This window comes from Melanerpes formicivorus, unplaced genomic scaffold (assembly GCF_026170545.1).
Source record: "Melanerpes formicivorus ecotype bairdi unplaced genomic scaffold, bMelFor1.0.p_v2 SCAF_36, whole genome shotgun sequence".
In the NCBI taxonomy this organism is placed as follows: Eukaryota; Metazoa; Chordata; class Aves; order Piciformes; family Picidae; genus Melanerpes; species Melanerpes formicivorus.
Genome location: NW_027142388.1, coordinates 5,017,585 through 5,035,093, shown reverse-complemented (window position 1 = coordinate 5,035,093; position 17,509 = coordinate 5,017,585). Strand labels below are relative to the sequence as shown.

At 40.0% G+C, this 17,509-nt stretch overlaps 1 protein-coding gene across 9 annotated transcripts in view; it reads left to right on the top strand.

Moving 5' to 3' along the window:
* Nucleotides 1-17,509, top strand: part of EP400 (E1A binding protein p400) — a 54,907-nt gene that overhangs the window by 13,516 nt on the left and 23,882 nt on the right. For 6 of the 9 annotated variants that reach the window (XM_068157376.1, XM_068157373.1, XM_068157371.1 and 3 more), the window contains 19 exons: nucleotides 1,393-1,533; nucleotides 1,641-1,719; nucleotides 2,036-2,088; nucleotides 3,160-3,217; nucleotides 3,901-3,990; nucleotides 5,180-5,287; nucleotides 5,884-6,077; nucleotides 6,245-6,422; nucleotides 7,086-7,222; nucleotides 7,597-7,766; nucleotides 8,238-8,412; nucleotides 9,226-9,362; nucleotides 9,989-10,175; nucleotides 11,122-11,288; nucleotides 12,097-12,251; nucleotides 12,774-13,010; nucleotides 14,079-14,243; nucleotides 15,035-15,202; nucleotides 17,156-17,247. In XM_068157376.1, coding sequence (XP_068013477.1) covers nucleotides 1,393-1,533; nucleotides 1,641-1,719; nucleotides 2,036-2,088; nucleotides 3,160-3,217; nucleotides 3,901-3,990; nucleotides 5,180-5,287; nucleotides 5,884-6,077; nucleotides 6,245-6,422; nucleotides 7,086-7,222; nucleotides 7,597-7,766; nucleotides 8,238-8,412; nucleotides 9,226-9,362; nucleotides 9,989-10,175; nucleotides 11,122-11,288; nucleotides 12,097-12,251; nucleotides 12,774-13,010; nucleotides 14,079-14,243; nucleotides 15,035-15,202; nucleotides 17,156-17,247 — 2,691 coding nt within the window. Of the gene's footprint in view, nucleotides 1-1,392; nucleotides 1,534-1,640; nucleotides 1,720-2,035; nucleotides 2,089-3,159; nucleotides 3,218-3,900; nucleotides 3,991-5,179; nucleotides 5,288-5,883; nucleotides 6,078-6,244; nucleotides 6,423-7,085; nucleotides 7,223-7,596; nucleotides 7,767-8,237; nucleotides 8,413-9,225; nucleotides 9,363-9,988; nucleotides 10,176-11,121; nucleotides 11,289-12,096; nucleotides 12,252-12,773; nucleotides 13,011-14,078; nucleotides 14,244-15,034; nucleotides 15,207-17,155; nucleotides 17,248-17,509 lie in introns of all 9 variants that reach the window. The other 3 variants (XM_068157375.1, XM_068157374.1, XM_068157369.1) reach the window with 2 other exon arrangements.

Here is a 17,509-nt window from a genome sequence, read left to right as displayed (position 1 = left end):
GATTAAGTCAGTGATGGAACGAAAATTGGGCTGCTGTGAGATGAACTGTGAAAAAAATCTCTTTATTTACAATAAGCAAGAATTTTCTACAGATTCCAGCAATGCTGCATCTTCTTCTGATGCATTTATGACTAGTCTGGGGTAATGAAGGTTTAAATTGCCATCTTGTTTTCTCTTGTGTATTCTGAAATGATGGAAACTCAGAACTTTCTTCCTTATGTGCAAAGTATTAAACCAGGTGTATCATTTTGTAAAAAGGAGATTTGCACTTTGAGTATAACTGAAATGTGGCTTTGAAGCACTTCCTCCATTTGTGACCCATGATAAGTTTTTAAGAATAGGGGAAAGATGAAGGGCAGATAGGAAATGATCCCTTCCCTGGCAGTATGCTTCAGACTTCTGGAGGTCAGTGTTTCAGGGGCCTCCTCAGCTAAAGGTTGCAAGCAAGTCCATCTTTAACAGCCATTGACTGAAGTTTCACTCGTGTATGTACACACGTTTGAACTCATTTTACATTTGGGCTCTGACGTTTTGTGGAGAAGTTTTCTGTGACTCATGTGTATTGTCTGACAAAAAAGTTTCATTTTGTGTGATTGCTGCTAATTTCAGTAGATTTTTTTTTTCTACTTTTTGTACAGAGTGAGGAATTAAGAGCTTCTTCCTTGATTGTTTAGTTGTATTTCTTTTTTCCTCTTATTTTCTTTTTTTCTCTTATTTTCTTTTTTTTATCTTTTCTTTTTTTCTCTTCTTTTCTTTTTTCTCTCTTCCCTCTTCCCCTTTTCTCTTCCCTCTTCCCCTTTTCTCTTCCCTCTTCCCCTTTTCTCTTCCCTCTTCCCCTTTTCTCTTCCCTCTTCCCCTTTTCTCTTCCCTCTTCCCCTTTTCTCTTCCCTCTTCCCCTTTTCTCTTCCCTCTTCCCCTTTTCTCTTCCCTCTTCCCCTTTTCTCTTCCCTCTTCCCCTTTTCTCTTCCCTCTTCCCCTTTTCTCTTCCCTCTTCCCCTTTTCTCTTCCCTCTTCCCCTTTTCTCTTCCCTCTTCCCCTTTTCTCTTCCCTCTTCCCCTTTTCTCTTCCCTCTTCCCCTTTTCTCTTCCCTCTTCCCCTTTTCTCTTCCCTCTTCCCCTTTTCTCTTCCCTCTTCCCCTTTTCTCTTCCCTCTTCCCCTTTTCTCTTCCCTCTTCCCCTTTTCTCTTCCCTCTTCCCCTTTTCTCTTCCCTCTTCCCCTTTTCTCTTCCCTTTCCATTGAGATTCATGTCTGTTGTTTTACTGACACGGCAAGAATTAGAAATATTGAAGGTAAGTGCTATGCATGTAGAGCCCTGATTGACATCTGGCTGCTGCTAACCACTACAATCTTAAAAAATAGGAACCTAATTCAGTGCTTCTCATGGTGTTTCAGATGGTAAGAACTGTGGCTCGTTATCATGAAGAAAAGAAACTCAACGAAGAGCGAGCTAAAAGGGAAGAACAAAACAAACTGAGGCGAATCGCTGCATCAATTGCTAGAGAAATAGAATACTTCTGGTCTAACATTGAACAGGTGAAATACTGACTGAGGAATGCTTGTGCAAGCCACACTGTTTGCTTCATCTTCAGTAATTTCTTTATAAAATGGAAGTGCTTTATGAGACTTGTTTTACGTTTCAGGTTGTTGAAATAAAACTGCAAATTGAATTTCAAGAGAAAAGGAGGAAAGCTTTGAATTTAAAGAGAATTTCAAGGAGAGGTAATTGTATGGCATTTCATAAGGAATTCAGCATCGATTCTGATCCATGCTTTTACATGATTTCACTCAGTGACGTTTAATCTTCTTGGTGCCAGAATTGTCAGGTGGCCATAATAGGTTGTGAGCAGATCCGAGCTATGGATTTCGGGGATTTATTTGCATTGTTATGCTGGAGTTTGTTAAAGTAGCTGGAGTTTTATGTTGAATGCTGGAGTTTTATGTTGAATGTTTTATGTTGAATGCTTTTAAAAGTTCAGGTAAGAAACATAAAATGGCTGAGAGACTGTTGCACACATCGAGTGTAATAATTTTCCAGGTAAGGATACAAAACCTGCAGAAGACCTTTTGTTGGAAAAAGAAAGTGAACTGGTAAGTGTTTCTGTTTCTTTCAAAAACCTATCAAATGAATTTGAAGATGAGTACCTGTGTGAGAAGGTTTTAGTAAAGGTGGAATGCTTTCCTTAAGTACTTGGTAGTGATAAGCAGGTTTGTGTGTAGTTCCTGGCAGCTGAACCAGTCCATAGCACCAATACACATTTTTCTGGTTACAAACAACAACTTTATACAGGGAGGTGGATTGCAGTTGATGCATGTCTTTTAATGGAAGAATTCATACTTTAGTATACAGATTAATCACCTGACTTCATTTTGGGCAGGAATTTCACCTGTTGTAACTGAGGGTAAACTGGGTGGGGCATGAAAGAATTTTTTTCAGCTGTTCAATGATGGTTTATCTTCTGAGAGATGTAGGTATATGTTGCAAAATGGATCAAACCGAATGAAGCAGAAATATCTTTCCCTCCTGACAAAATGTATGCTAGGAGTCTATGGCTACATCTGTGCAATTGGAAAAAAATGGATGAGGGATTGTTCTGAAGCCCTGAGCCATCTGGCATGGCGCAGCTGATGTCCACCCTCGGAAATGCTCTCCTTTCACCAAGCAGAAAGCCTGCATCTGAATTTCCTGCTAGGAACAAACTTTAGCATGTGTTACCAGCCAAACTGAGGCCTAGCATTGTCTGTGAGTGTTAATGTGCACAGACTGAACCAAGCCAAAGAGTATGCAGGGCAGCTGAGGGTGAGCAGTTGTAGCCTTGTGCCATATCCCTTTTTTGACTGGTGAAAACTTGGTCCTTGATTCCAACCTGGGTGAAAGTGGTGTGCCTTAATAATGCCTTTAAGGGAAAGAGTGTACTGTGTCTCTGTGCTGCGGCTGGACCTGAGTCATTTGAACCACACACACTTGAAATGGCTGATTGTGTGCTGCCTTCAACACAGAAGCAGAGAGTCTGTTTTTGCCCGACCAGGGAAGTGCTAATAGGTGTGAAATGTCTGTTAGCAAATGCTGCTGTGATTGCAAGGCACGTTTTACATTCTTTAAAAAGGCAAACAAAACCCCTCCCTGACTTGTTTTCTATGATTTTAATTATTTAATGCTAGGGTTCTTCATCATCTGGAAGGAAAAGAAAGGCAAGCACTTCTTTGACTGATGAGGAAGGTAAGTCACTTTTCAAGATTGTGCATGTGCAGCACAGGACCTAAATGGGATATTAAAGCCCTGAAACTACAGTTTTTTAATCTGTTACTACATGGATGGAGTGCATTTCACAAGCAGGACACCAGCCTTCATCTATTTCCCAAGACAGTCAACCAGACAGTAATTTTTCCCTTTAAATAGCATCAGAGAAACACTGAAAATACAATTTTCCCTCAAAACATCCTGTCGTCGTTATTGGTGGATTTTAACTCTTTCTGCCCTCATTCCTTCATTTGTCAAGCCTTACTAGTAGTTTTACACTTCTTTTGAGGATTTTAGACTGAATAACCCATCTACTTTAGTATCTTTCCTGTAATCACATCTTAGTCATGTTTTCTGGCAAAGAAAACCCCAGTTTAAAGCTAGAGGTTAACCTATCAGTGGTGACCACTGCCAGCCAACACTTCACAATCAATACTGCCTTGTGTACTGAGGCAGAAATGCTGCCTTCATTTTCACTTACCTTTCCAGTTCTACATATAGTTCCTTTTGGATATCCTTGTTTTTCCATACACATCTCCTGCTTTTTGAACCCTGCTGGCTTACAATAGTCTGTGCTAGTAAACTTCAGGGGCATACAGTTGCAAGTTTCCTGAACTATTGTGTGATTTGAATGCCAAGATCAGCATCCATTTTTCTCGTAGTTGAAGATGAGGAAGACACAATTGAAGAGCAAGAAGCGAAAGAAGGAAACATAAACCATCAAACTGAATTATCTAATCTAGCCAAAGAAGGTAGGCATTTAGTTTGATTCTTCTCTGTGGTGGGCACTGAAACAACAGGGGAAAACATGCAGCAGTTATGGTATTTGTCAATAGGGTTATAGATGAGAAGTTGAATGCCTTGACGTGTTTGGCCATATGTAATCCATACTTACTGCTTCTCTTTGGAAAGCTGTAGTGGTTACTTTATGGGATGGTGGTGGACATCTGTACTTTATGAAGCAGTCCATATACTTAACAAGTTATCACACAAGGTAGCTGGAGAAAATTTCTCTGCTGAAGAATATGTTTCTTAAAACCTCATACAAAAATACTCTCAATGCATGATAGATACTTAAAACCAAAAGTGTGTCAGACTGAGCATGACCATTTTATCATCAACTGTCTTGAGTGGCTCAGAAGGGTTTTGTGACCCATCTGAAAGGGTCCTGAAGTCCTGATCTTGAAGTGGGGTAGAAGTACTTGAAGATGAGGGGCTTTTTTGGAACAATGCTTTGGCTAGCAACTCTCTTTTGTTATCAACATGACAATAACTGCTATGCTGAGCTTGATGGATGCAACATATCCTCTAAGGACCACTTCTCATGGCAGAAACCTTGCTGATTTTGTGAGGCGAGCTTCCCGTTAAGCCTGGCAGTTAATACACAGTTTCCAGGTCCATTTGTTTGGTCTGTTTGGGAGCTTAGTGACTGCAGCCAGGTGGCCAGTTGGAGGGATTATAATTCTTGGCCAGTCAGCCAAGTTCCTAACGAGGATGTTTCTGATGGATTGGTCGCAGCCAGCAGACACATTCCTGCTTCAACAGATCAGACAAGGGATTGTGGAGATACTGTTTAGCAAGGTTGAGATACAGCTCAGTTCTGAAACTTCAAAGTCTTGAATTGTCTTCCAGCTACTGGGCTGCATTTGATGCCCTTTGTTCCCCAACCCATAATTTCCTGTCCGTTTTTGTGGTGGGTTTGTGATATAACAAAAAGCAAGCTGGTGAGCAAACCGCTTGGTGTAATGCCAAATGTTCTCTGTAATCAAGGTCATTAAAAAAATACTGCCATCAGCTATCTCATAATTACCTCTCCAGCTGACTTCTGATTAGAGATCTGGTTTTGTATAACTCTGGAGAATGTAGGGAGATTAAAACCAATGGTATTGATTGTTACCAGTTTGGGTATTTTTAAACTTAACATCCTTTAATGACCTGCAGCTGAATTGCCTCTGGAAGATTTACTAAAGATGTATGAAGGTGCCTTTGCAGAAAATTTTCACTGGCCCCAGCCAAAGCCTGACAGTGAAGAGGACAGCAGTGAAGAAGGTAAATTATTTCACGTTTAGAAGTTGTTGTTAAGATGTACAAGGTGAAAGAAGTTGCTTGGTGTTTCAGCTCTCTGTTAAAAGACATTTTGGATTAGGGGAAAACAGGTAATGAATGAATCACATTTAAAATGTATTTTTGTTTTCTAAGTGAAGAAGATAATGGTTTTTCATTTCTCAGTTTATGAAAAGAGGATATTGTTTGCCTGTTTTAAAGTCAGGCTGTATGAGATCTCAGGAATAATAGGGAGTCAAAGAAAGCAATACACTTCACAGCTAGCTATTATTACACGGTTGCCATCTGCTCTGTACTAACGTGGTGATAGAATTATGTATTTGAGGATGAGTTTTAAGTAGTATGAGGGGACCTCTGTAGAAGTTGTGAAAAGCTAATGGTCACAATAGCCTAACCAGTATAAATATCCAGAACACATATGTGATCCTGAGCTTAGGTTATTTTCATTTTAGCTTGACTAGCTTGAAAATCACAGAATTGTTTTTGGAAGTCTCCTGTCTGAATTCTTGCCACCTCGGTTCCTCTGTGTAACTGCTACTTCAGTTTCTTTTAAATACCATTGTCATTTGTCTCTCTCATAGAAATGGAAGACCATGTCTCTGATAGGGAAAGTCCTCAGAAAGAAGTTGTCCTCATAGACTCCCTTCTCAGCATTGATCAGTACAAGTGTATAGACAGATCAAGTCCCCCAAAGAAGCACATGCGAGACATTGCCGAGGTCGCTGCTGCAGCAGAAATGCTGTTACCTAAAGGCAGCTCTAGGATAACGACAGCGGTAAGGCTCCTGGTTCTTGCTCTGAATCTGCTGACTTGGAGAAATGCTTTTGTCATGATTTCACAGACTTAGCAAACATTTTCTGGTTATTGAACCATAGAAGGATTGTGCTTTATGACACAGCCCGTGAATTTCACTCAGAAAAATGAAAATCATTGCCATTGCAGGTAAAATACAACACTCCAGCGCTGCTGTATGGGCCTCTCAGAGAGTATCAAAAGATTGGGCTGGATTGGTTAGCAAAGCTGTACAGGAAGAATCTCAATGGCATTCTGGCAGATGAGGCTGGGCTTGGCAAAACAGTGCAAATTATTGCCTTTTTTGCCCACTTGGCTTGTAATGAAGGTAAGTTCTTTTGCCTAACAGTACGAGACAGGTACTGTGAATTGTCTAAGGGCAAGTTTTATTCTGCTGAGCCATCTCAGACATCAGTTTAATGCATGGAGTGAGATTGTGTCAGAAACACTTTCCTAGATCGTGTGACATAGAGGTGCCTTCTTATAAGTACACAGCTTGATCAATATACTGTTACCTTCTCACTGACAAAAGCTTCCAAAGCATAGTTTGTCAGTATGAAAAAGCTTTGCAAACAGTTTAATGACCAGGTGGCCACAGATAATTAAATTCAAGGAGTAAATAAGAATAACTGGACAAGGGTGTCTTGTATATCATCTCAGCTATTACTAATAGTGGTGCTGCACTGAGAATGTTTTTATCATCTCAGGTATTACTAATATTGGTGTTGTACTGAGAATAGGTAAGGCAAAGCTTGTTTTGGAGGCAGCATCTCTTATTCAAGCATTTTATGTGGTTGAGGGAAAAATAGATGCTAGGTACACAAGAGGTACCTGAGGTCTGAAAAATCATAAAGAATAGTCATTAAAACACCTTTGTTGTTATTTGGTCTCACTTTTAATGATTAATTCAGTGCAGTGCATTAAAAACAAACAGAACGTAAGCTTCAGGAATCTTTTTCTACTGTTAACTGCTCTGCCTCCCTTGCTGTAGGTAACTGGGGCCCTCACCTTGTTGTTGTGCGGAGCTGTAACATATTGAAATGGGAGCTGGAATTGAAACGCTGGTGCCCAGGGTTGAAAATCCTTCTCTACTTTGGCAGCCAAAGGGAACTTAGGGCAAAAAGACAGGTACTGTATTTTGCAGCTCTTACACTGTGGTATTTAACATTTTAGATGTCAAGACCTTTAACAATCTGCATTTTTCTGTGTGTTCCTTACATCCTGATGGGATATGAAAAGTTTTTAACACTGCTGGTTTGTTTACAAAGACCCAACAGTTATCAGATTTTCCAAGGTATTTTTGGAACTCTTGGCATTGAGCTATACTTACAATGCTAAACTTGCTTTCTGATGTGACTACAATTCAGAGACCAAGACTGCCTTTAGAATGCTTTGGGTCATGGCATCTTTTGTATGCTTACTGAAAGGAGGAGGTGGGTCGAAGATACTTGAGAGTTCTGCCTTAACTTTTCCTGTTTCATTTTCTCTTTCCTTTTGTGTAGGAATGGACAGAACCCAACAGGTTCAATGTGTGTATCACTTCCTACAAACAGCTGTTCAAAGGCCACCCAGCATTTATGAAAATGCGATGGAAGTACTTAATAGTAGATGAGATGCAACAAATAAAGAACATGACTGAGAAACACTGGGAGGCACTTTTCAGTCTCCGCAGGTATGGAGCAGAGAATAGTTTTCCTGCTGGCAGTGAGGTTTTCTCTTTTCATGTCACACTGTTACCTTCTTAATAGAAAACCTTTTGGGTTGGTCTGCCCAAATTCCTGGCCAACATGCACCTGCAGAATTGCCTTTAGGTGAAAACAATTAGCAATGTAGTGACATGCTCGGGATCTTTCAGTTGCCATTGTCATAACACCATAATTAATTATTCTTTATGATACTCTGTGCTCCCAGACAGATCCCCTTACATGTTCTGATCCTCTGCAGTGAGGAAGCTCATTTGGTGGTATATTCAGGATTTAAAAGACAATTAATGCTCTATCTAATTTTATTTGCACTACTTACTGCTTCTGTGTATCTGAGAAACCTAAAGCAGTGCAGTAAGCAATGTTTGAACCTTGGTGTCTTTCTCACAACAATGTCTTACCAGGTCAAAAAAAATAAATCTTCTTTTCATTGTTCACAGCCAGCATCGTTTGCTTCTGATAGACACTCCTTTGCATAACACATTGATGGAGTTGTGGACCATGGTACATTTTCTGATTCCGGGAATTTCCAGACCTTACCTGGATTTTCCAGTCAAAGCAGCTAATGAGGAGAACCAGGATTATTGCCATAAACTGGTCATCAGGCTACACAGAGTATGTTGCCATTGTTTCTGTGTGTTCTCCCCGTTGGTGAAGGGGGAAGAAATGAAAAGATGTGGTTCAGCTTGAGATTTCTGGCCTTTCTTAACACTTTGTTCAGTTCAGATAGAAAATCCTGCTTGAAAGTAGGAGGAGACTCAGGGGTGACCTTATTGCTGTCTACAACTACCTGAAGGGGGGTTGTAGACAGGCAGAGGTTGGTCTCTTCTCCCAGGCAACCAGTACCAGAACAAGAGAACACAGTCTCAGGCTGTGCCAGGGGAGGTTTAGGCTGGAGGTTAGGAGAAAGTTTTACACAGAGAGCGTGATTGCCCATTGGAATGGGCTGCCCGAGGAGATGGTGGAGTTACCATCACTGGAGGTATTCAGGAGGAGACTTGACAGGGTGCTTGGTTGCATTGTTTAGTTGGTTGGGTGGTGTTGGATGATAGATTGGACACGATCATCTTGAAGGTCTCGTCCAACCTGGTCTCGTGTATTCTATTCTATTCTATTCTGGTCTATTCTATTCTATTCTATTCTGGTCTATTCTATTCTATTCTATTCTATGCTGGTCTATTCTATTCTATTAGCAGGATTTATTAAAAAAAAAAAAGTCATAGCAAGCTCAGATTTTGAAGCCTACTATGCAGAAATCAAAGAGCAACCTAACGCTGATACCTTTGTCTGCACAGCCATATGGCATAGAAAGTTTATCACATCAGCTGTCTTAGGTTTGAGTAGATTTAGATTCCTGTTGTAACACTGTCTTTGAAGTGAGAAAATGTTTTCTTTCTTTCCCCCCCTCTCAATTACAAAATGTTTCAGATGATTCAGCCATTTATTCTGCGGAGATCAAAGAGGGACGTCGAGAAGCAGCTCACAAAGAAATACGAACACGTGCTCAAGTGTCGTCTTTCTAGTCGACAAAAAGCTATGTATGAAGATGTCATATTACAACCAGGGTAAGGACTCCAAACTAAATCACTTCTGGTGCTTAAGCAAGATGATTGTTATGGTAGGAAGTGTTTTACAGAGGTTTTCTGGAATTTGCCATTATGACCAGTGAATAGAATGTGATTACATTGAAAGCTATAACGACAGGCGAGTGATGCTGTGGGCCTAATGAAAAAAGTGCATTTACCTCTGCAGCCTAAAGTTCTGATGGTCTGGTTTGCTGTTATTTTGTTTTAAGATTTGTTTCTAATGAGTGGTTCTTCATTTCCTAAAGCCCCGAATGTTTCTCCTCATACTCAGCCATTTACCTGTGCTGTGGCATCAAGTGGTTTTTGATTGGTGTAGGAATGAAATAGAATGAAACAGAAATAGAATAGAATAGAAATGAAATAGAAGCAAAGCAGGTAGAGGATAGAGAGCTGCTTAGGTCATATTTGACTAAGGTAGAACTAGTCCTTAAGTTCCATGTTTCCAAATTTATCTTGGTACAACGCTACTTGCTCTAGAAGGATCTAGGTAAAATTGAAGCTTATTTTAGACCTCTGCATAACACATTCTCAGCTCACTGATTTTAGGGACACTTCCATGAAAGCTGTGCTTAAATTAATGCATTTCTGTGCAAATCATTTGGTAGAACTCAAGAAGCCCTCAAAAGTGGACACTTCATCAGTGTCCTGCACGTGCTGATGCAGCTGCAACGGATTTGTAATCATCCTGACCTGATAAACCCCAGACTTTCAAGTACCTCATATGTATCAGAAACACTGGAATACAGAACTGCGTCTCTGGTACTGCGTGCCCTAGAAAGGGATATTTGGAAGGTGAGTGAAAAGTAAACTATTTTTCCTCCTCCTTAGTCTCCTGGTAGAATGTCATACTTAGTTTTGGGGGTTTTTATACATCAAAAGTATATCAGAAGTTTACAAATAAAAGGAATTAATCATTCCATAATGATTCCTACTAAGTGAGTACTTGCTGCACCTCTTTTTTGGAGTAGTAGTTTGAGCATTTCAAATGATTTGTAATCAATGTTTGAATCAATGAACCACTTGGTCAAATTAAAACTAGCTTTATTTCCAGCTTACTTCTGCTTGCAGGAATTCTCCAACACTGAAAGAGCTCTGGGTAGTACAGTGCTTATTTATGACATTCTGTAATTTTCTTTCTGCTTCCAATAGCCCAAGGAAAGCAAGAATGGCTCTTAAGAGCAGTAAATAAGACACTCTTGGTTCAGTGACTGAAGGAGTACACTTCTGTCAGCCCATTTGAGGAGGCACTAGTTATGCCTCTGTTCCAAATCATCAAAGACAATAACTGCATTGGAAGTATGAGTAGTGGAATAGATGAGATGATCTTTTTGGTTGATCTTCTTTCCATTCTTCCTGTTTTTCTATTTCTAAATTGTATGCATGCCCTCATGGTTTGGCATTTGGGTTCCACAGTTCACAGGCACCTTCTAAGAGTGCTGCTTAATTCTTTGGAAATGATGATGTATGAAGAATTGGTAAATGCACCTTGCTTTGATTTCCATGACTGGCTAATTATTTCAATTCTGTTTTTCTTCTGATGCTTAAAACAGGACTGTCAGTTTAAGATAAATTTCCAAGGCTTCTAGACAGTTTTGCCTAATAGTTAAGGTCTTGCTTTTAAACTCAGAGCACTTACTTCAAGTTAAAAATACAGAAAGTGAATTCAGCATAGAACATAAGGAGGATTTAACTGTTTGGGTCATCGCAGAAAATCAACCTTGTTTTACAATATCCCTAGGAATCAGACCTGTCTCTCTTTGATCTCATTGGAATGGAAAACAAAATGACTCATTATGAAGCACAAATATTGCCAAAACAAAAGGTGACTAGAAAGTTAATTGAAGAAATCTACAGCTCCCCTCCACCACCAGCTAGGCCAAACCCAGTGAAGCTCAAACCAAGCAGGTAAGCACAACTGCCCTTCTTTTAAGCTGGAATTACAGGAGGAAAATGAAGTTCTGTTGTTACGTTCACAGACTTCTGTCTGCCTCTGTGATTCACATGAAACCTCAGGCTTGAGTTCGCATTGTTGCTTTCTTGTTTACCCTTGAAAACAGGGATTCTATTTTAATGGTTTTTGAGGCATACAATTCTCTGTATGCCTCGTGTTTATAGATTGCCTGTAGTTATTCCTTCACTGGCAGATGAATTTTATTCCTGAGGCCCTTGTTTATGACAAGTGAGTATTGATTTGCAAAATTAGCATGGAGATAATTCAAGACTGAGCTGGGCCTGCAGGGTTAGCTGCAGTGTTATAAAGGGACATATGAAGTTTTATAGCAGTGAACTTTTTAAAGAGTATTCCTTTCCTAGTGAAGCAGTGATTTCAGCATTATCTGGAACCATTTTTTCTGGTGCAAAGAAGCTGCCTGATGACCTGCCAACATGTTGCTGTCCTTCTGGGAAATTATATGAGAGCTCAGTTCTTTTTCCAGATACCAGGCTAGACTCTGTAAGCTGTTTGCTGTAGTTTTGATGCATGCTGCGTTAAGGTGGATGTATGGCAATGAAAGTTTCCTACTTTCTTGGACTTGGCAAAATGACTATAAAGTGCCCACACATGAAGTCTGCTGAAGTCTTGCCAGCTTCAGCCATCTGCGAGAAAGAGATTAACGTCTACTGTGATCACTTTATACTTTCTTTGGCTGACAGAGTTTAATTTAAAAGCCAAACAGTGATCTTCCTGTAGGCTTTTACTTCATATCCTTTTCAGGTTGTTTCAACCCGTTCAGTATGGTCAGAAACCTGAGGGCAGGACTGTAGTTTTCCCAAGCACTCAAGTACAACGCACAGTGACCACAGCGACGGTAACTCAACAGGGACAAGTCCGAGGGAGATCACCCATAGCTACGGTGTCTTCAAATCAAGGTAAGGGAGCTGGTGCTAGGTTGGCTACCTGAACCTCTGCATAGATGGATTCAAGTTAGGCTGTTAATAGAACTCCTTTTCCCTCTAGCTTAATGGTCTATAATACTAATGGCTTAAAAATACCAAGAGACTAATTGCCAGTGAATTTCCCCACTAGTTTCTACAGTATGATCTGCCAGTGTAATGCAAAACTAAGCTTCGTGTAGCCTAATTGTTAGCATATGAAGTAAATATGGCACAGTTGGTGTTTAAACCCTGATCAGGTGTAATGTTCTGTCAAAGATGGGAATTTACAGTGCTTTTGTGTATTTATTTAACCTTTAAACAATGCTCTCCAAATATATAATGTTGTAAAAATAGGATGGAGTAAAAGGTGTGGATAGAAATCCCAGTCTGTAAGGACAAACCATTCCTGTAGCCATTTTAATATCCTGTTGGAAGGTTTCTTTTTAATGCAGGTTGTTTAAAAGAGTGGAGTTAAAACCTCTAACAGCTTGCACAAACAACCCTTATTGATTGCAGCCGCAGCAGCACAGTTTCAGACAACTCAGGCTTCCACCAGTGCTCCAAGACACCAGCCCGCAGCGACCTTCACCACAGCAACTAGCACAGCCAACCCTGTGAAACCGCGGGGCCAGACCTCTGCGCAGGCCTCCCAGCTAGGCCAGGCCCAGCCACAGCCCCCCTCGCACACCATCCAACAGAGTGTGCTGCCTCAGAGGCTCGTTCTGACCTCTCAGGCCCAGGCACGGTTGCCTAGTAAGTGGCCTCCCCTTTCAAGGTTTCTCCCACCTTTGTACTACAACGAGGTTAAGTTACTAGGCACCCTAAAATGTGTACAGAATCGTTGTTTTTTTTTCACTCTTCTGATTAGCCTTGCTCAGTACGTTGCTTGTGACCAAGGAAAATCGAAAATTGGATAAGAAACAATAGAATTGCTGTGGACATACATTAGCGGTGTCAACTTAATCTCCTATTTCTGCATGTTTCTTCTGCTGGCAAGACTTCCTTCAGACCAAATGTTTTAGCTCTATCCTAATTATTCCTTTCATATTAAACACTAATCCATCTGCTAAAGGCCTCTCTCACAGAGGGGAGCGTTGCAACTGTTAGGCAGAGAAAAATGATGAGGCTTTGCTTTAAGGTTGTATGTGCACTGCCTATTAGCATGTGTATAGAGTACTGAGCACTGATGTATTAATTTTATATCTGGGGTAATGCCACTGCCTTTACAAAAGCTAAATTTTCACAACAGTATTTTCTCAGGATCATAAAACTGAATGCTTAAGTGCCTCTAACCTTTCTGCATTTAAATCACAAAAAGCTTGGTCCTTGTCACTTAAAAGCTTTTTGGTTTGTGTAAGTGCAGATTGCTTAATCTAAATCATGTTTCATCAGCAAATTTCAGGCCATTTCCAATGTGTATTTACAGTGTCACACATGGATATTTTTGTCTTTCCTTAAATCTTCCTTTGTGCTCTTGAAAAGGCAGTGAAAATCACTTTAATGTCTATACTCCTTCTGTTACAAAGTGTCACATGAGTTTTCAGGTAGCTCTTAATTTTTTTGCTAATGAAAGTGATAACTTCTAAGATGTTGATGTTCTTACCCTTTAAACAATCAGCTTTTTTCCAGTTTGTCCAACAAATCTAGAAAGCAATACCTGCTTAACTTCTATATGACACTTTTGATGCACTAAGTATAATTATGCATGGAAGGCGCTTCAGCACCAGTTTACTAACCAAAACTTAGAATTGTGAATATTGAACAACCTGCCTCCCACCTTGTGATTTGTTTTTTTTTAATGCTTGCTTTCCTCCTTAACAGGTGGTGAGGTAGTAAAAATAGCCCAGCTGGCTTCTATAGCAGGAGCACAAGGCAGAATCGCTCAGCCAGAGACCCCTGTAACACTGCAGTTCCAAGGGAACAAGTTCACTTTGTCACACAGTCAACTTCGCCAGCTCACTGCAGGGCAGCCCTTGCAGTTACAAGGTACTTAACTTAAACCAGGAAATCTTCCAGTGTGCAGAATGCTTGGGTTTTGATATGGGCAGCATATCCCTTCTTGCTGTATGGCAAGGAGGTTTTTCTATCCTCACTGCTTGTACTGTTTTGCTCTACCTGTTTTCTGTGTGAGAAAGGGATAAGAAGGCAGCTCTGTTTTGAAAAATAAATCCCTATCAAATGAAAGGCACAGGTGCTTTCTTTTTGGGTGTTGTGTTCCAAGATTGTTTTCATGTGTATGCAGTACAGCTAAAGCAATGTGAGGCATTATTTTAGATAAACTCCCTGGTAAGGAGAAACCGAGGACATTCTTGGTTTGTTCTGACATGGGGTAAATAATGCTTCAAGACTGATGTGCTTGTGAATTTTGACCCATCTCTTATCCTAACCTGGATGTTCTACCTACAATATCTTTTGCCCTCAAATTTCTCTTTGGTGGTACGTGTGTTGCCAAATTCAGGAGAACCTGGAAATTGTGATTCTTTCTGGCCGACAAAATAAATAGGAGGAATGCTAAGTGAAGATGTTTTTGTGGGTTGGATTTTGTCCAAATTCTGTATAAAGTAGCTGTATTTAGAATGATACCTCTGTGATATGCAACTCCTCTTTATCAGTAAAGACTTGAGTGTTCCCCTTCTATTGGATAGTATGTAATTTTACATCAGATTGAACACATCTGAGGTAGTTTGAAACAGCAAAGATCACTTTGTAACGATAGTAGACAACTCTATTCTTTTCCACTCTATCCAGCCTAATTTTTTTATAATTCTTCATTTCAGGAAGTGTTCTTCAGATTGTTTCAGCACCTGGTCAGCAGTATTTGAGACCTCAGGGCCCAGTTGTCATGCAGACGGTTTCCCAAGCTGGAAGTGTTCAGAACGCTCTGAATGCTTTAGGAAATCAGCACCAAGCAGGTGTCCCAACTTCCACAGCGGTGACACAGCAGGGTAGGTTCTGTAGCCTGAAGAAATGTCTCTGTCTAAACAGTCAATGATTAAAATCACATTGATAGAGAACTCCAGGTTCTTCTAGACTGTAATTCTGCAGGTTGAGTTCAGGAGCCAGGTTAACTACCTTTGTGCTAGACAGGTATTGGAGTCTCAGTTAAGTTTTTAGTACAAACTTGGGAGAGCCTGTGCTGTGTTGAATATATAGGCTTTTGTTTTTTTAACCAGTTGAATCTTAGCTCAGATTTTCCTGGGAAGAAATGAATTTTAAATACTTTGTTATTTTTTCTTTTCAGAGAAAGAGCAGAGGGATTATTTTTATGCTGACATGGAATGTACAGCATTTTTCCACATTACTTTTGCTTTTGTCTAATTTTCTTTGCTTCTCTGTGTAATCAAGATTTTGTTCCTATTTTGTATCTACAAATGCAGCTTAGGTGTTTGGTGCCTGGCTGCAAATGTAATCAGTTCCTTATTTAAAAATACAATCAAGATGTTGTTCAAAAAAGCATAGAGGAATTGCTGCCTAGGATGCATTTACAGCAAACCAGCACATTGTTAAATGATGATAGATTCAATGCTAGGAGTTTCTTCCCTGGAAATGGCCATCTGCTGTAATTTTCTCTGGATATAAACTGTTCCCATAAAACATACTTTTCCCTGCTTCTTTTTGGTGTATTAATGTGCCCTTGGAGTTCATATTTTGACTTTGTGAAGAATGAACATCTCATTATGAAAAGGGGAGAGTAAGCTTCAACAGCCTCCCAGTTTTTGGGGGGTAGAGGATTTCTGTCATAGTTTGGGAGATCTGTGGCTCAAATGTTTCATCCTCCAGCTCTGATTACATTACAGGTACTCATGGCCACAGTTCAGAATAAAAATTGATGTAGGATTTCTACAAAACCTCACACATCTTACTACTCTCGTGAGTAGCAGCTCTGTTAAGAACAATAATAACTAAAATACTTTTTCCAACTGACAAAACATTTCTTGGGATGTTCATCAAGAGCACATTGAAAATACCTGTTTTGACTTTCTGAATTTTTGGATAAATTGCCAAATAAATTCCATAGCTTTAGGTGATTGTGAGCTGTAATTGTGAAGCTCACATGCAGCTGTGGGCTGAAAGTGAATTTACACTGCTATCTCTTAGCTCATTTGTAATCAAAATGCAGAAAGGAAAAGCTTAAACCTACTCCTTGGAGTCTCCTCTTAATGCAAAGGCTGGCACCTGCTTGTTAGCTTGAATGCAGTTTTTCATGGGTGTACTGACTTGCCACTAACCACAGTTTCACAGTGACTGGTGGAGGGTCATGCAGCCTTTCTGGTACAAGTAATCAGTGCTGATAAGCACTGCATCCTGGCTGAGACAGAAACCTAGTTATCCTATCAGGAAAATAACTGCTACAGTGTCTGTAGCCTTGTTGGTACATGAAGGGTATTCCTGTAGTTTTGATTAGTTTACTTGTGAGTGATGTTCTTACAGTTCAGTTAATGGTCTGGGAAGACATCTGCTAGTTGAACTCACAAAAATGCTACTGTGAGATTTCCTTATAGAGTTCCATCAGTTTCAAGATACACTGAATTCATGTGTTCTCTGAAAAATCCTAGATTTCTTTAGTAAAAATTAGAACCATTTTTTCCTGATCCTAGAGTATAGCTTCTAAGTGTTAACACCTATTGCACTATACATGACATTGTGTGTGAGCTATGAATGCAAAGCAAAGTAAAATTCCACTGATCTGCCTTGGGTCTTTGGGAAAAACACTGTAAATATCTGTCAGATAGCTGATGTGTAACAGTGTGCAGATTTGCAGTACCCAAAGGACATGCAGAATAGACATTTGTCTGCAGTTATGATGTGTTAGAGCTATGAAATGACAACTTATTGACAAAATGAAATGAAACCAGTCTCCAGAAAAACAAATATATAAACGCAAGGTTTATCCTCAGTTTGTATTCCAGGTAGAACTGCAGTTGGTAATTTGTCAGCTGGCGACATGGGAGCAGCATTAAAACCAGCACCCACCCATGGACAGTCGCAGGTACTTCATGTCTCTTCTTGTGTGGAAACACAGCTTTTCAGGACTGCTACTAAGTCCATATAATAGTTGGAAGCTATCATTTACAAAGCTGGAACTAATTAGGAACTTTGATTGCAGAGTAGCTAAAAAACCTAACTTCTATCAGTGTTTCAGCTTTACAGATCTGATGCCTTTTTGTTTCTGTAATCCATAGCTTAAAATAAATTCTGGTGTATAAAAGCAGCTAACAGCTTTGTGCTGCTCTGATAGCAGACAGCTTCTT